This window comes from Talaromyces stipitatus, genomic scaffold (genome assembly GCF_000003125.1).
Source record: "Talaromyces stipitatus ATCC 10500 scf_1105507295511 genomic scaffold, whole genome shotgun sequence".
NCBI classification, from domain to species: Eukaryota; Fungi; Ascomycota; class Eurotiomycetes; order Eurotiales; family Trichocomaceae; genus Talaromyces; species Talaromyces stipitatus.
In genome coordinates, this window is record NW_002990119.1 from 1,952,930 (window position 1) to 1,969,130 (window position 16,201).

At 46.0% G+C, this 16,201-nt stretch overlaps 5 protein-coding genes across 8 annotated transcripts, besides 1 other annotated feature; 2 read left to right on the forward strand and 3 right to left on the reverse strand.

The window, feature by feature from the left end:
* Positions 1–391: 391 nt before the first annotated feature.
* Positions 392–2,649, reverse strand: TSTA_104330 (hexokinase, putative). The gene is made up of 3 exons (XM_002486407.1): positions 2,535–2,649; positions 1,791–2,487; positions 392–1,741 (listed from the first exon to the last, which is right to left on the reverse strand). The coding sequence occupies exons 2-3, from the start codon at positions 2,453–2,455 to the stop codon at positions 478–480; spliced, it is 1,929 nt and encodes a 642-aa protein (XP_002486452.1). The 5' UTR covers positions 2,456–2,487; positions 2,535–2,649; the 3' UTR covers positions 392–477.
* A 491-nt stretch (positions 2,650–3,140) lies between these two features.
* On the reverse strand, positions 3,141–4,092 carry TSTA_104340 (CBF/NF-Y family transcription factor, putative). 4 transcript variants are annotated; one of them, XM_002486408.1, is made up of 4 exons: positions 4,001–4,059; positions 3,920–3,946; positions 3,595–3,854; positions 3,141–3,534 (listed from the first exon to the last, which is right to left on the reverse strand). In XM_002486408.1, the coding sequence occupies exons 1-4, from the start codon at positions 4,017–4,019 to the stop codon at positions 3,415–3,417; spliced, it is 426 nt and encodes a 141-aa protein (XP_002486453.1). In that variant the 5' UTR covers positions 4,020–4,059; the 3' UTR covers positions 3,141–3,414. The 4 variants fall into 4 exon arrangements, with proteins under 4 accessions (XP_002486453.1, XP_002486455.1, XP_002486454.1 ...); XM_002486410.1 differs by having other exon boundaries at positions 3,141–3,854; XM_002486409.1 differs by having other exon boundaries at positions 3,920–4,059.
* A 617-nt stretch (positions 4,093–4,709) lies between these two features.
* Positions 4,710–5,828, reverse strand: TSTA_104350 (short-chain dehydrogenase/reductase, putative). The gene is made up of 4 exons (XM_002486412.1): positions 5,778–5,828; positions 5,413–5,729; positions 4,953–5,329; positions 4,710–4,882 (listed from the first exon to the last, which is right to left on the reverse strand). The coding sequence occupies exons 1-4, from the start codon at positions 5,812–5,814 to the stop codon at positions 4,846–4,848; spliced, it is 768 nt and encodes a 255-aa protein (XP_002486457.1). The 5' UTR covers positions 5,815–5,828; the 3' UTR covers positions 4,710–4,845.
* Positions 5,369–5,398: a microsatellite.
* A 71-nt stretch (positions 5,829–5,899) lies between the features above and the next one.
* TSTA_104360 (FAD dependent oxidoreductase superfamily) lies at positions 5,900–9,191 on the forward strand. The gene is made up of 6 exons (XM_002486413.1): positions 5,900–6,631; positions 6,680–6,806; positions 6,884–7,501; positions 7,703–7,844; positions 7,900–8,528; positions 8,583–9,191. The coding sequence occupies exons 1-6, from the start codon at positions 6,180–6,182 to the stop codon at positions 8,847–8,849; spliced, it is 2,235 nt and encodes a 744-aa protein (XP_002486458.1). The 5' UTR covers positions 5,900–6,179; the 3' UTR covers positions 8,850–9,191.
* A 1,032-nt stretch (positions 9,192–10,223) lies between these two features.
* Positions 10,224–13,711, forward strand: TSTA_104370 (alpha,alpha-trehalose glucohydrolase TreA/Ath1). Its single transcript, XM_002486414.1, has 3 exons — positions 10,224–10,395; positions 10,447–12,465; positions 12,516–13,711. Exons 1-3 carry the CDS (start codon positions 10,381–10,383, stop codon positions 13,599–13,601), a joined length of 3,120 nt encoding a protein of 1,039 aa, XP_002486459.1. The 5' UTR covers positions 10,224–10,380; the 3' UTR covers positions 13,602–13,711.
* The last annotated feature ends 2,490 nt before the right edge of the window (positions 13,712–16,201 follow it).

A 16,201-nucleotide genomic window follows, 5' to 3' on the forward strand; every position in this document is an offset into this window, starting at 1 on the left:
AGACAGGAGGAATTATCAATATGGCAGAAGGTCGTTTGGTATCTTCAGACGTTCATTAACAAAGGTACTCTTCCTAATGTACAGAGACTGAAGCTTGAACAAGGAAAACTACTCCCTTACCGAAAACCTCCTTCTTATGCATACAGGAGTCGTTGGCAGGAGATCTCATGTTGTGCCCCTACTTGGGTGGCTTGTCACAGATATCATGTTGTACTGTTTCAGTACTGTTACAGTTATCGAAAAGTGACCTGGGCGAGAAATGGGAGGTACCTATGTATCAACTCTATGTAGCATTTATCACTATTGGGAACCTTTTCCAAGGCTTATATTCCAAAGTATAGGTTATTTCACATTAGTATGAATGTTATTTCTTCCAGGATGCTATCAACAGATGCCCGACCAGACCCAGCTCTATCAATCTATACACACAAATCACATCCGACCCATCTATACCTGTCTACACAACAAAAGAAGAAATCACCTTGAAAACATCCCTGCCAATACTCCAGCACCAATAATAACCCCATCCGTCGCCTCCCTCAAAAACACACTCTTCCCCCCTTCCTGCGGCCCACCCTTGATCAACAATCGATCAATATACCGCTGACAATTCTCCTTATAATTCGGATAATGCTGTATTATACTCCCAATATACGCGACAACCAACTCCTCCGGCCCACCGAACCAACTTGCCCTCTTCCCTCTTCCCGTAGACGGTCTTGACGTCAACCCAAAGCTGAATTCATGAAAACTCTTCGATGGAGAACTACTCAGGAACTGCGTCTCAATCCCAAACGGCGATGTTGCTGAAGTGTGCACCGGGAGATTCGGGTCACGGAGGGATACCTCATGATTTGATGCTAGTAATCCCACAGTAGCAGCTGCAACCAGCGCCGCGGAACGGGTCTGGACTGTCTGCGCGATTTCGCGGAGGGCGTTGGCGGTTTCGATGGTCCATGACCATTCGGATGGGAATGGTGGTGGAGGGAGGAAATGATCGTTCCCCCCGGCAGTCACTGTGGTGGGGTTGTGGCTATGATTAAGCGTGTTCACGAGTGCTTGGAGCGGTAATTGTGCTGAAATTGTACTAATAATCGTCTCTGTTCGTAAAGCGTATGGTTGTACCAGTGGTGAGGGTAGATATTTCTCCGCAATACCTAAAACATTCACGAAATAGTCATTGCAGATTATCCGGATGAGTTCCCCTAGATATCGTCCGCTGGTCATGTATTCCAAAGGCTGAAATCCGGGTCTCGCAGATCGCGCATCGAGTTGCAAGTCCCATTTGGTGATGATGCCGTGCTCTCGTAGCGGAGCAGAGGCGCCGTGTAATGTCCATTCGGTGCTGACGAGTGTCTGGGCAGCTGTAGGTTCCCGACTTAAGATATTTCGACACTTTGATGGATGGAGGTCGGATAGTGTCATGGGGATAGTAGCGTTACATCCCTCGTCGAGGACAATGCCCATTGCGACCCGGCTGTTGGGATATGATTTGATCGAGTACGAGAGTGAAAGCAGTGTTGCAACAGCATCGTTTGTGAGGGCAATTATTTTGAGTTGAGGCAGGAGATAGTGTCGTTGTCTCTTTGTTGCTCTTGTCATCTCTTCATCTTCTCTCCCACTACTGCGGCGTGTATGTCGTTCATAACCTTGTAAGATGGATTGTCTCAGATCCAGGTCTGTGCCAATCGTAAACCCCTTTCCGGTTTGCATCAATGTAGCTGCTTCCAACGAATCTTGCCTATCACTCGTCAGTCTCTTCCTCCCTCTGGTTACTGCTCAAAACGAACTTGATAGGAAGCCCAAACGCAATCCCCGTCTCAATAAACGCAGGTTGCTCGACATTCAACCCAGCATTCGACAACAAATCATCCTTGACCACCTCAGCAATGCAATTCCCAATCCACAAAAACAACTCATGCGGCTGATCCTGCTTCAACCTTTCTTCAATCCGCCACGCCTTTTCCAGCGTTCTGCGGACTCTTGAATGCCTCACTTGACGAATCACATTACTCATGGATCTCGGTCTACTACCAATGCGACTGCCGTTCCCATTCTCATCATTTTCGCCACCTAGTAACTCGATAAATGCGACTTTGAGCGTGGTGATGCCCACGTCCACTGCAAGATAGCGACCACGTTCCTTTCCGATTGGTAAACGGGTGATGGGCACAGGACTGAATGATTCGTCTGTATCGTTGTTGGCAGCTAGATCGCGAAAGACATGCGAAAAGGAGCATGCAACGTCGTATACCTGATCGTCTGAGGTCTGAAGAGCACTTAGAAAGTCGCGGAGTGGTTTTTGAGTTGCTGCCAGACTCATTCTTTGATATGACGATTCTATGTGAGCAGTATAAGCGGCAGGAGGAAAATGGTCTATTGAGGGTGATTCCTTATTATTGACAGGCCAGTGTTCCCATGGTAATGCAGCGGTTCTCCGACTGTTGGAAATCATATTCGAGGGTTGTCGAAGGATGCGATTCTAGCCTGCCTGTTCTTAGTAACAGTCTTCATAACAACGGGCGTTGATATACTATTCAGCGAAGAGCATTGTGTCGTTTGCAGAAATGAGCAAATTGTCTCTTTTTATTCTGTGTACACACGAGCGATGTAACGGTGTCTTGATTGTATGTTGTATCAAATGTCCACAAGGTCCAGGAATATTGTCAAGGATGCTCCAGTGTAGAGATTCTGGCCACCTACAAATACTCAAAAGCGGATTTATTGAAAAAAGAAAACGAAAAAAAAAGGATCTTCGAGAACAGGCATGAGAGAAAAATTACCAAATAGCCTACAAAGTAGTGTCTCTCCAATATATGGTTACAATGTTTTGTAGCGTTGTATATACTATAACTCCACTCTTGCATGTAACTCAACCCTAGCCTCATCAGAAATTGATCGAATAGACGCCGCAAAATCTGATTGTCGTTTAGTTCTGAGGATTTATTGGTTGTATGTGAGCATCTATTAGCATATAAATCTAGATTATTCATACGTAAGTTATTGCTAGGTTAATAAGTAGCTATGTAATCTACAAGCGCCACTCTTGTTCTAGATATCCTTCTAGACTTTTTTGACCGACTTTAACCGACTGCCAAATGCAACAGATGCGATGCATCACTGCGCGAGGATGGATATTTAATATAATTTCAGCTGCTGTATTTGCTTGCGTTGACGAAGGATTCGTATGACGATCAGATGTCATATGGCCACATATTGCTCAGGGATAAGTACAGTGCAACGCCCAAACTCCAGTTATATCCATATTTATAACGCCATCCATGTATTTGTCCTGCCGTATGAATCAACCGATAACTCCACATGCTATGTCCGCGTCGACCGTAGGCAAGTACCCTTGTAGGAAACAAATCGCTCAAAGAAGCGGTCTCGACAACAACCCGGAAAGCGAACAGCTCATTCAGATCCCGCGTTGAACTTTTGTCCAGCCGACGCAAATAGTTCCTGTTGTTGTCGCAGTAGTTCTTCTGCCGTCAGGCCACTCTGTTCCATTTTACTCGCTTTCTTTTCGCGCGTCTATACCGTCGTCAGTATTCGCCATATTCTTATCTGTCTTCTTTTCGATAGAGTTCCCACCTTCAAAGCTTCTTTGTGCTCCTCCGCAACAGCGAGAACTTCACTGATATAATCTCCAAACCCGAGATCCCTCAACGCTTTCTCGACATGTTCGCACGCGATGGTCTTTTTGGCTTCCTTTTCGCTGATATCGTTGGCTTCAGAGGAGATGAGTGTGATGAACTCGACGCAGCATTCCATCAGTAGATCGCGCGCGTCCTTGGCAAATGTTTGTCCGGTGGAGGGAGGGAGAATCTCGGTGATTATTTTTTGGACGGTTGCTATACATGTCAGCTACATCTGATAGAGGATATTGCTACGAAATACGTAGAAGGGGTATACATACCTTTTGGAAGCGATAGGTCGTCATTTGCTGTACGCGTCAGTCAGTATCTGCCACACGACAGACAACGAGCAGTAAACTTACTGAACTCGCGATCGGACATGATGTCTGAATATAGTCGCGTGTAATATCTGCTATCCGATAAAGAGTCGAAGTTGAAGCTGTCGCGGGGCTTTCTTATTCAGCCAGTGAAGCAACGCTAGGCCGTTTCCAGCGGCTCTCCACTTTTTCCCATCTTTTTATTTTCTTCCGAGATTTTTCTTTCTTTCTCTTCTCTACTCTTTTTACACTCAACATGTTGATTTTTCTCGACAATTATTAACATACACCCAGCTCATATGTAATTGGTATGTTCTTCTCTTCTTCTGTTACTCTATTCTATAAGATGAACTTTCGTGTCGCCCCTATCTTACAAAACCGTGGTGATTACCTGTCCCGCCAAAGGACTTTCTGAAGAATTTTCATTCAACAATATTTATCCCCAATGATTTCAATGAGGAGTTGCTAATACTTCTTGTCTATAGGTAATACGTACGTGCGACCCTTGATCAGCTTCCTGCTTGATTGAATGATGTCAAGAATCCAATGTACTATCAAATTCGGATTAGATATGATCGAACATCTCTATTCTGCTGATGCATTGCTTCTTATATTTTATCCATCACTGTGGAATGCTTGATCAGTTGTTGACTTGCAGGATTAGGCCTAGAAAAGCTTGATTTGCAAGTCGAGTGAAACTGTAATGTGAGTATATTCCTTCTCGATCTATCCCGACGCGTGATGATGCCATACATTCCATGCTAAGTATGAAGGTGCTTGCATCTAATGCTTATAATGTGTATCTGCTTTTCATCTTTCGGCTGATGTCATTGTTTAATGTCACAATTGATTGTCCATTCTATATGATCTATGCTGACTCGATTCGTTCATTAGTCCTGGAATGCGGCGAGGTCCTTATCGTTCCATCTGTATATCGTTAGTTATAGTCAATGCATATATCAACCATTCTTAAGAATCATGGAAAGTAAAGACTCACGATATAAACCTCCCACTCAACTCCTTCGGCGCATCTAGCACTAGCCTAGCCATCACATTCCCCGGTTGTTCCGGCTTCAACAACTTTCCATCTCTATGCGCCTCTTCGTATCTCGTAAACGACCCAGCAGGCACATCCCCTTTCTTTGCATGATCCTCGCGAATTTCTCGCTGCATCTCCGTGTCAACCATTCCCGGCCTCACGGATACACAAGTCACATCTGGCTCCTCTTGACTTAACGCCAACGCAAAATAGTTCAGAGCAGCCTTTGTAGCGCCGTATAATGCCCACCCTGTCGTTGCCGAGACCGCTGCTCCGGAAGATGTAAAGATGACTTTACCGTGAGATTTGCGTAAAGCCGGTAGAGCTGCTTTTGTCTGTATCAATATAGTCAGACCCTTTTCCCCTGCAGACTTAGAAGAAGAAGAAGAAGAAGAAGAAGAAGAGAGGAGGAGCGTACAAAAGCAACCAGACTAAACAAATTAACATCAAACCCTTCCTTCCACAACTCGGTATCCGCCTTCTCTATAACCGCTACCTGACCCAACACCCCATGATTCAGCACGAGACCATCTAATTTCCCACTGAATTTAGTGAGTGCTAGTTCGACCGCTTTCTCGCTGATGCTCTGGTCTGTCAGATCGCCCGCGATGTATTCGACGTTGTGAGGAAATTCGGCTTTGAGGGCTTGTAGAGGTTCGGCGCTGCGGGCGAGAGCGATGATGTTGTTTGGTGGGGTGGTGGTGAGGAGGTATTTTGATATGGCGAGGCCGAGGCCTGGTACTTTTAGTTTATGCTCTTCTTCTATGGGTAGGAGGGGCATACCTCGTGAAGCGCCAGTGACGATGATTGTTTTGGACATTTTGTATCTGCTGTGAAAGAGAGTTGAATTGAGATGGTAGAATTGGGAGGAGTTAAGCTGAGGTTCCCCACTCAAGCTATGTCAATGCCCTACATTCTTGCTGCTGCACACATTCGACTACGTCCTATGATGACTATAATGACTTCAACAAAAAGTTCTAGATGGGAACTGTATCATCAGCCAATCAATAGCTTATCAATTGACTCATCCATACCCACTGTCATGTCCATCTCGTTATCTGAGCACACCCCGCTGCGGGGGACGCCTTTCGACACGGCCATCGAACACTTCTATATCAACCTCCATGAACCCAGAGGAGAATCTAATCTGCTCTTGACAACTGACTACCCTATTGACACGTCAAAATGTCAACCGTAATCATCGGCGGCGGCATAATCGGCGCCTCAATAGCCCACTACCTCAGCATCAACGCCTCCCAAGACCACGAAATCCACATCATCGAATCATCGAATCATCTCTTCAGCGGCGCATCCGGCTACGCCGCTGGATTCATTGCCAAGGACTGGTTTGCGCCTGCTCTTGCGCCCCTGGGGAAATTCTCGTATGAGTTGCATAAACGGTTGGCAGCGGAGTATGATGGGAATCGGAGATGGGGGTTTATGCCGGGGACGGCGTTGAGTCTGGATGTTAATTCTCCTGATGGGACGACCGGGTATGACTGGTTACTTGATGGGAGTAGTCGTGCTTTGGCTGCGAGTGGAGAAGCGTCTAAGGAGTTGGAGGTTCCGGAGTGGTTGACCAAGCAAAAGGGAGCGCGTGTTGAGGTGATTAGTGGTGAGGATACTGTTGCTCAAGTGTGAGTTTTGAAACCAGTCCCTTTTGATGGATGTTATTGACAGGCTAGTGATCCCCTACGACTTTGTCACTTCCTACACGAAACGACCGTCTCCCACGGTGTCAAATGGCATTATCCTGCTCAAGTTGTCTCTGTGACCACCGATCCCACGACCAACCTCATCAGCAGCGTCACAGTGCTTAACTCCGAGACTCAAACGGAATATAACCTGCCCTGTCGAAATCTAGTGATCTGTGCCGGTCCCTGGTCAAGCTTGGTTTACAAAAACCTTCTGCATCACCAGAAGATCGACCGCTTATCTCTTCGTTGGCTGGGTACTCGTTGTTAGTGCGATCACCACGTCATACATTACTGCATGAACATGATCAATACAAGGGCAAAGCCCACGCCGTCTTCACAACCTTACCCGAAGAACACGGCGGTTTTAGTCCAGAGATTTGCTCCCGCGAAGGCGCAGAGATTTACATCGCGGGATTAAATAGCAGCGAAATCCCCTTACCCGCAAGAGCAGAAGGCTCAAAAGCGATCATGGACGAAAAACAAATGGCCCTCTTACGAAAAGTTGCCGTTCAATTCTTGGGTAAACTCGCATCATCAGAGGAAAGCATTGAAAACGAAGATGATTTGGAAATCATTCGTGAGGGACTGTGTTTTCGTCCCGTCTCGAATACGGGATTACCGATTGTTTCGCGTGTAAGAGATGAGTTGCTTGGCGATCAGATCAGTGTTAGGTCTGATCATACGGCGGTTGGGAGGGAGATAGGAGGTGTGTTCATTGCGACGGGACATGGTCCTTGGGGGATTTCGCAGTCGTTGGGCACGGGGAAAGTGATTGCTGATATGGTGGATGGTATTGAGCCCGAAGTTGATGTTAGTGGGTTATCTCTATGATCGTAAATCCGTAGCTGTTTGTAAATAGTAATTGTGGTGGATGAATGATGCGGAGATACGACGCGTCTTCCCCGCGTTCCATTATTCCTTTTTTTGTCGGAAAATTTGTACCTCTCTACACTACACGACACCATCCTCTGCGCTATTATTGAATTTCTTTTAGTATCAATCAACTAACAGATTCGTATTGAAATGGCGAATTCAATGTACGAAGGCAACTACAATGACAGCAACCGCGCATTCCTGCAAGCCTTCATGGCTCGATCAACCATGACCTTTGAAGAAGCCAAGCCAGTCCTAGCTGCTATCTTCTCTGCTCAAGGTATTCTCTCGTTCACTACTCTTACATATACAGCTAACACGAATATAATCGAAAGAAAACCGTCAAATCCTCGCCGAAGACATCACCCAAGCCGATCTCAACTCCTACATATCCGCCGCCAACAGCGCAATATCACCTTTTGACTTGGAAATTCGAAGCGCCAAACCTCAAATCGCTCTAGACAATAACTCCACTAATAATAATAATAATAATGGAAGTACGATACAGCTCGTCTACGCCCTCGTAAACACAACCAGCGACCCTCTCACACAACTAGCCACAAGCTACACAGTCGACGAAATCGCATTCGTGAAACGGTTACTCGACGCGATGTTCGAGACGTATAATACCCGTCGAAGCGAAGCGATGGTGTTGTCGAGTATACAAGCTTTACAATTAGCCAAAGTTTCTTCGTCTTCTTCGTCTTCTACGTCTGCAGAGAATGCAACGAATCAAGACGGCGCTGCACAGTCACTCACAATGCCCCAGGCAGAAACAATGTTGGCACGATTAGTTGAAGAAGGATGGTTCCAGAAAAGCGCCAAGGGATTTTATAGCCTTAGTCCCCGGGGATTGATGGAGTTGCGTGGTTGGCTGGTAGATACGTATAATGATGATGAGGAGGAAGGGAATAGAGGGAAAAGGATAAAGTTTTGTGCGGCTTGTAGGGATATTATCACCGTTGTATGTTTGTCTTTCTTTTCTATGTTTGTATTTGGTGGAGTACTGACGGTACAGGGTCAACGATGCGCCAATCGCGATTGTATGGGTCGATTACATGATACCTGTATCCGGAATTTCTTTCGAATGCAGCAGTCTGAGCGTTGTCCGGTGTGTAAAGCGGAGTGGCCGGGGAATAGGTATGTTGGTGAGAGGGCAATAACGACTACAGAGCAGTATATGCAGGGGAGAAGACGGAGTCAGAATACTGCTGCTGCTAGGCAGTCGGTGATTAATAGTCAGATCAATGGGGATGAAGAGGAGGAGGAGGAGGATGAGAGTTGAGTTTGGTCGAAAGTGTGTTGTTGCTGTGTATGGTGAGATTGGGATGGTATGCTTCCTCCTTTAATAGATGAGTTTTATGTTGCTTGCAGTACATATATGTATCATAGCATTTTCACTTGGGAGCTCTTTGGTGCCCAGCCTTCGACATAAGCGAGAAGTAGCAATCCTGGAGTGGCCGGAGACCTTATAGAGCTGCCCGATACCGCCATGGAGCGGTGTTTATCCTGAAGGTTCTCAAGGAAGTCGCCGAGATGTTCGGGATGACTTTTGACCTCGTCTTTCCATTCCATATATTAGTCCTCTTCAACGGCCGTACTATAGGGGAAGCCCGGGAGTACATTTCCTCACATCCATTTCGGCCTTGAGCACAGTTTCATAATGGTTGCAGTGGCACAAGACATGTCACCATTACCAGGGTCATGGAAAAGCTCTCTCTGTATGACGAAGTGCTCATTTTGAGCTCGTAGGAGTGAGTCAGACGCACAGGTCGTAGGGATTATTAGTAGCCACCAAGCTTCTAAGGAGCAATAGCTAGCCAAGCAATCTCCTAAAGTCAAAACGGCGAAACTTGCGAGTCATGTTCCAAGGTTGGCTCGAGTTTTATTCCTCAGCTTATACAGCTTCCTCTTTCAGTATGGCTGAACTTCATGAACCGGGGAATGAAGTTTGAAGTTTCAGCTCTGCTTTGCAATGCCCGTTCCACGTTATGAGAGGATCCTATTTTTTTCTTTACTGGGTCCAGCCACGTAGAAGAATGGACATTCCGTGCATTGCCCAAAGTAGCAGACGAATCACAAGATCTTAGTTCGTTGCTAGGTATTGTACAGAGAGTCAACTGAAGATATCTCTCTGGGCAAGGGTTGGTGAGCATGATGTCTAGCAAGACGCTAGTCATCTTGGATCTTGCACGTCCATGATGTTAGCTTTGTCTTAGCACTCGGATTTGTATATGGACACTGACCTTCCTGAGCAGGACACCGAGAAAAGCAACAGAAAACTCTAGAAGGAGATCGCCATCCGACTAACCTGTAATTTTCGTATTGACTTTGTACGGCATAAGCCATGGCGCCATGTGGCGTTTCCCCGCAATGTATATTCTATATTCTACCAGTACTCGGTACATGAACGATGCATACTTCAATACCCAGAAGTTTGTGCCGGAAAGTGTATTACTGGTATGTATGAATACATCTTAACAAAATTACCTATGCGTACGATGCATCGGGTATATGCACGGCCCGTATAGAATGCACATGGCAGTTAATAAACCAATCAGCGACCAAATTAAAATACATGCCGATCATAGCCGCGTAAATTACGGTCACATGGAGATGCTTTTGCGGAGTTTTGTGGGGAAGCTATACACAGAGCTATGTACGTCAAGAAATTTCTTCAGGATGGCTGGCTTATAAATCTAGCACATGTATTAGGAATCATTCATTATTCCTCGCCTCATCTACAAATACCCAGCAGATAGCCACGTTCGGGATCAGCACTGAGGTGATTGTACATATCTCAACTGAGTGGCGCTATGTATGGTGCAAAGGTGAGCCCTATTCTTCTACTTGACAATTACTATATGCTAATAGACATGCAGCTCCTCCAGGCCTTGTGCCTTCTCCCCCTTGTTTTAGGTCTCCCTCTCAACGACCGAGTCGACCAAGTCCTCAGATCTTATGGTCCGACTTCCGATCTGGAAGCTCGTAGTCGCAAGCCTGGTCATTACGAAACCTACGAGACCCAATTCCCCGGCGTAACCTGGGACCAACGAAACTGGCGTCTTCAAAGCACCGTTCTGGACCAAGGCCACTACGAATCCCGCGGCTCCATTGCGAACGGATACATTGGTCTGAACGTTGCTGGCGCCGGTCCATTCTTTGAGTTGGATATCCCTGTGAATGGCGATGTGATTAATGGTTGGCCTCTGTTTTCGCGCCGACAGACGTTTGCCGGGTTAACGGGGTTTTATGATTTGCAGCCTACCACTAATGGGACGAATTTCCCATGGTTGGAGCAGTACGGTGGTGATAGTGCTATTAGCGGTGTGCCGCATTGGGGTGGGTTGGTTCTGGACCTCGGGAATGGAGAGTATCTCGATGCTACGGTTGATAATTCCACGATTTCGGATTATACCACTACGTATGATTACAAAGCGGGTGCCTTGTCGTGGGATTACAAATGGACTCCCAAAAACTCCAACGGATCGTTTGATATTAGTTATAAGATCTTTGCCAATAAGCTGGATGTTAATCAGGCTGTTGTGCAATTGAGTATTACTCCATCGGCCAATGGTTCCGCATCCGTGGTGAATGTCATTGATGGATACTCCGCTGTGCGAACGGATTTCGTCTCTTCGGGAAATGAGAGTGACCTTGTCTATACTGCTGTCAAGCCTATCGGCGTTAGCAATGTGACTGCTTGGATATACACTGCTCTGGACGGAGACGATGCTTTTGATTTTTCGTCAGCAACTCTTGTCAACGACAAGCCCTACGTGCACCAGAACGACTCTTCGATTGCGCAGTCTGTCAATGTCAATTTCACTGCCGGTAGTACTGTTACCATCAACAAATTCGTCGGCGCAGCTTCTACGGATGCATTCCCTGACACTCAAAGCACCGCCAGAGAAGCTGCCTTGGCTGCTCGTCGCAGAGGCTTTGACGATCTCTTCCGTTCACACGTTTCCGAGTGGGCCCAGGTCATGCCTGATGACTCTGTCGATGACTTTACCCTTGCAAACGGCACTTTACCCGACGACAGGTTCATTATCGAATCTGCAATCATGGCCGTCGTCAATCCTTACTATTTGCTGCAAAACACGGTTGGCAAAAATGCCCTTCGGCGAGTAAACAATGCCCCCGTCAACGACTGGAGTATCCCCGTGGGTGGTCTGACTTCTGATTCTTATGCTGGTATGATCTTCTGGGATGCCGATGTCTGGATGCAACCTGGCCTGGTGGCCGCGTTCCCAGAATCTGCCAAACGCATCACCAATTATCGAGCAGCAAAGTATTCGCAGGCTCTCGCCAATGCTAAGACGGCCTATACAAGTTCTCAAAATCAGACCTCGTTCTCGTCTGATGCTGCAATCTACTCGTGGACAAGTGGACGGTACGGTAACTGTACTGCCACAGGTCCATGCTGGGATTATGAGTATCATCTGAACGGCGACATTGGCATTTCTCTGGTTAACCAATGGGTTGTCAGTGGTGATACCGAAACCTTCCAAAACGTCCATTTCCCCATATACAACTCCATTGCGTCCTTGTATGGGGATCTGTTGAAGAAAAATGGAAGTTATTATACGCTTACCAACATGACTGACCCTGACGAATACGCCAACAATGTCGACGCCGGTGGATATACAATGACTCTCATTTCACAGACGTTGGCCAATGCAAACGCGTTCCGGAAACAATTCGGTTTAGATGAGAACACGACCTGGACAGATATGGCAGAGAATGTGCTTGTGATTCGAGAGAATGACGTGACGCTCGAATATACGACTATGAACAACAGCGTCGCTGTCAAGCAGGCCGATGTGATTCTGTCAACGTTTCCGTTGGATTATACTAAGAACTACACTACCAGCGATGCTCTCAAAGATCTTGACTATGTATGTCCCCTTCATCCGAATACTCGACTATTGCTAACTAGCATCCATAGTATGCATTGAAGCAATCCCCTGACGGCCCCGGCATGACCTACGCCATCTTCTCCATCGTCGCCAACAAAGTCTCCCCCTCCGGCTGCTCAGCCTACACTTACGCCCAATACTCCTACGACCCTTATCTCCGCGGACCATTCTTCCAACTCTCCGAACAACTACTAGACGATTATGCCACTAACGGAGGCACGCACCCCGCCTATCCATTCCTCACTGGCCACGGCGGCGCAAACCAAGTTGTTTTGTACGGCTACTTGGGCCTTCGACTCCTACCAGACGACGTTCTTCACATCGATCCGAACCTACCTCCTCAAATCCCCGGCGTTAAATATCGTACTTTCTACTGGCGCGGATGGCCGATTCAAGCTGCCTCGAACTACACACATACCACGATCCGGCGTGCCACTGAAGTTGCCCCATTATCGACAGCGGATAAGGTCTTCACAAATAAGAGTATCTTTGTGGAAGTGGGACAGGACACCATCAACTCCACAACATACTCTTTACCTGCAAACGGCTCAAGCATAGTCGTCCCCAACCGCCAAATCGGAACCATCAACACCGTCGCAGGAAATATCGCTCAATGCGTCTCGGTAAAGTCAACAGGTACCTATCAACCAGGCCAATACCCGATTTCTGCCGTCGACGGCGCAGCATCTACGAAGTGGCAACCAAAATTTGCAGCGAATATAAGTTCTGTAACTGTTGATTTAACGGGCAGCAATGCCAGTTTTGTCTCTGGGTTCTATTTTGATTGGGCTCAGGCGCCGCCTACCAACATCACGGTCATGTTCCATAATTCTTCCTCTGAGGCCACAACTTCTTCGCGCGGTGGATCAGGAGGTTCGATGGTCTCCCTGAATATCACAATCTCTAAACCGTACAACGCCTCCTCCGCCGCCAACGATGCGAATATCATCTCCTTGCCGACTAGTAATACAACAAACTACACGTTTCTGGCACCGGTACCAGTGCCGAGATTCGCGACGTTGTTTGTGCAGGGGAATCAGGCGTTGGATGAGACGGATAGGAGGTTTGGGAATGGGACTGGGGCTACAATTGCGGAGTGGGCTATTTTGAGTTGATTTGTTTAGTAGTAAAGTAGATGATGGATGAGTGTGTGTATATCTGTATATTTAGATTTGTAGATAGTTTTCTATGACGTAGTGCTGATAATTGATAATTGATTGATTTGTACATATTTGTTGGATGTAGTTGAGACTTTCCGAGATGGACGTAAACAGGATGAATTTGTCTTCCATAGTCTTGCAAGAGTGAAATCTGGTCTAGTGAAATGTAATAGAGCTCGATGAATGAATTCGGGGCCTTCTCTGATCTGTATATCTAGAAGTCACGGAGATACTTGGGATCCAAGTGCCTATTGCGGCATACAGATAACATGCATGTAACAATTTAGGGCTGATTAGGGCTTGCCCCGGATATCTGATTGCGCGCCGTATTGATTCCCTCCACGTTAATATTTGCTGAACACTTATTCAAGTTGTTTACCAATACAGGAGATTCTAGAGGTATTTCGAACTGGACTTTGTTGTGTAGTGCCGAATAAAAATCTCCAGATGAACCAGAACCGTTGCCGGGATGACTGCTACCCAGGTTCGTAGCTTCAAGCCATCATGTGGCTTCAGGCGTGGACTGTTGGAATAAATTTAATACTATTCTACCAAAACGGGGACCACCCCAATAGGGTTTCTCTGGTAAGTGATATTTGAGATGTTCTATAGGCTCATATTTCCATCTGGGCAACGGGCATGGGCCTTTTTATGTCTCCGTACTGGTTAGATTCTCATGATACATGTTGTATTGTTGGTTTGATCTCCGTTACATCAAGAACAAAAATATCGATTTATTTGATTACTAGCAACCGGTACTATTTTTGCAAAAGATAAGACTGCTCAATATATACAGAAGGACTTTTGTCTGCCACAACCAGCCTTGCAGATTCAACCACTGTGAGATTTGCCGAGTTTGGATGTGATTACTCGCTTAGAAAAAGAAATTTGGAGTACAAGGGTAACCGGGAAGTCTCCGCCTCACGGATAGGCATATCAAGAACGTGACTTATATTCATTATGAATCCTATTCAGGTAGCCCCTGACCAACACACCAGAACCATCAGCCGCTCCGTACCTCCTGAGGCGGGGTCTTGTCTCTTCCACTGGAGTAAAAATTAGCGGCGAAAGAGACCTACAATCCTTTTACAGTCAACATCACATTATAAGATGGCAAATAAAATAACATACTACTTCTATACCCAACATGGGATGTCCCTCCTCCCTTAAAGGACCCATAAGATTGGGAGATCTGGTTTCATCGTTGAAAAGGTCTGAAGTACCACTACATATGGCACCAGTCCCGAGTACTGACGATAAGGATCATGGCTCAGAGGTCTATTCAACGTATAAGAATGATGTGCAGATATCGACGGAAAAGACTTGACAGGGGAAATTTGCTATATTAACGAAGGTCTTATCTGTATTGGGACAGAAGGTATTTATCTATATCATAATCCAGCTGTCTGATTGTTCTGTTGCATTTATTACTTTGATTATTTGATGAAAACCACTGGTATGATGTTAGGGACGGGGAAACCCTAAATTCGACACGATAACAACAACTTAGTTCCACCCAACCACATCCTACATTCAAGAACACTGCGTCAACGCTTCTGAAACTGTACAATAATGGCTCGAGAGATCCCACTTCGGAATACCTCTGTATCTGATAACGGGTCTGAAAATTGTCACTGGCACAAAATCCGCCGAAACGCACACCACGCATGGAAGCGGAGACAGCGTCTCAACGACGGTTGACAGCACGATCTGTAGTGGTAACACTGTACCTCTCGGCGATGGACCGGAGATTGAAGTCTATGAGACTGAGAAGAAAGGGGTGAGTTGGGATGGTGGAGGAGATCTTGTGCTTGCATTTAGAGTTAAGTAGTTCAAGGTTGGGAGGAAGAGGAATGAGGATGTTAGGTAAAAGGATTGGAGGAAAGAGGCTGTATTGGAATATGAAGCAGAGGAGGAGAGGAAGGGAGGATATGAATTGATTGTTGAAAAGGAGGAGGATGAGATTGAAGTTGCGGATTTGGAGGGTATATGTGTCAGTGAAGGTGATGAAAGTGTTTTCGTTGCTGTGCCGAAGATCGGTAAGAGTAAGGGCTGAGTGAAGATATAGTGTAATATTCATGTAGAAATATCGTTGAATCAGAAAATGGAGCAGAGGAGAAGGTGAAATATTGAAATTTTTGCATATTAGAATATGACATAACTCTAGGGGATTTGTAGTCTATTTATATTTGGGATCTTGCTGTATATGCAAATTTAATCCCAAACGTAATCCATGGATTCAAAGATCTTTTATAGAGAGATTTCAAACATATGGAAGAGGAGGAGTTGAATGTTATAGGACTTCCTGTTAAAAAAAACACAGCTATATACTACTGACTCAATAAATCACGAAGGGTACATTTTATAAACCCTGCTCCTTTCCAAACAAATTATCTGAATATTAACTCAGCGCAATATAATAATAGCCATCCCTCAATCTCGATTATTGTGTCTTTTTAGTAATTCTTCGTAAGACAGCTTTCATTGCCGACTGCCGTTTTAGCATGTGCGTAGCAACGGAGACTGCTATCGGCATCGCGAATGACGTTCCCGAT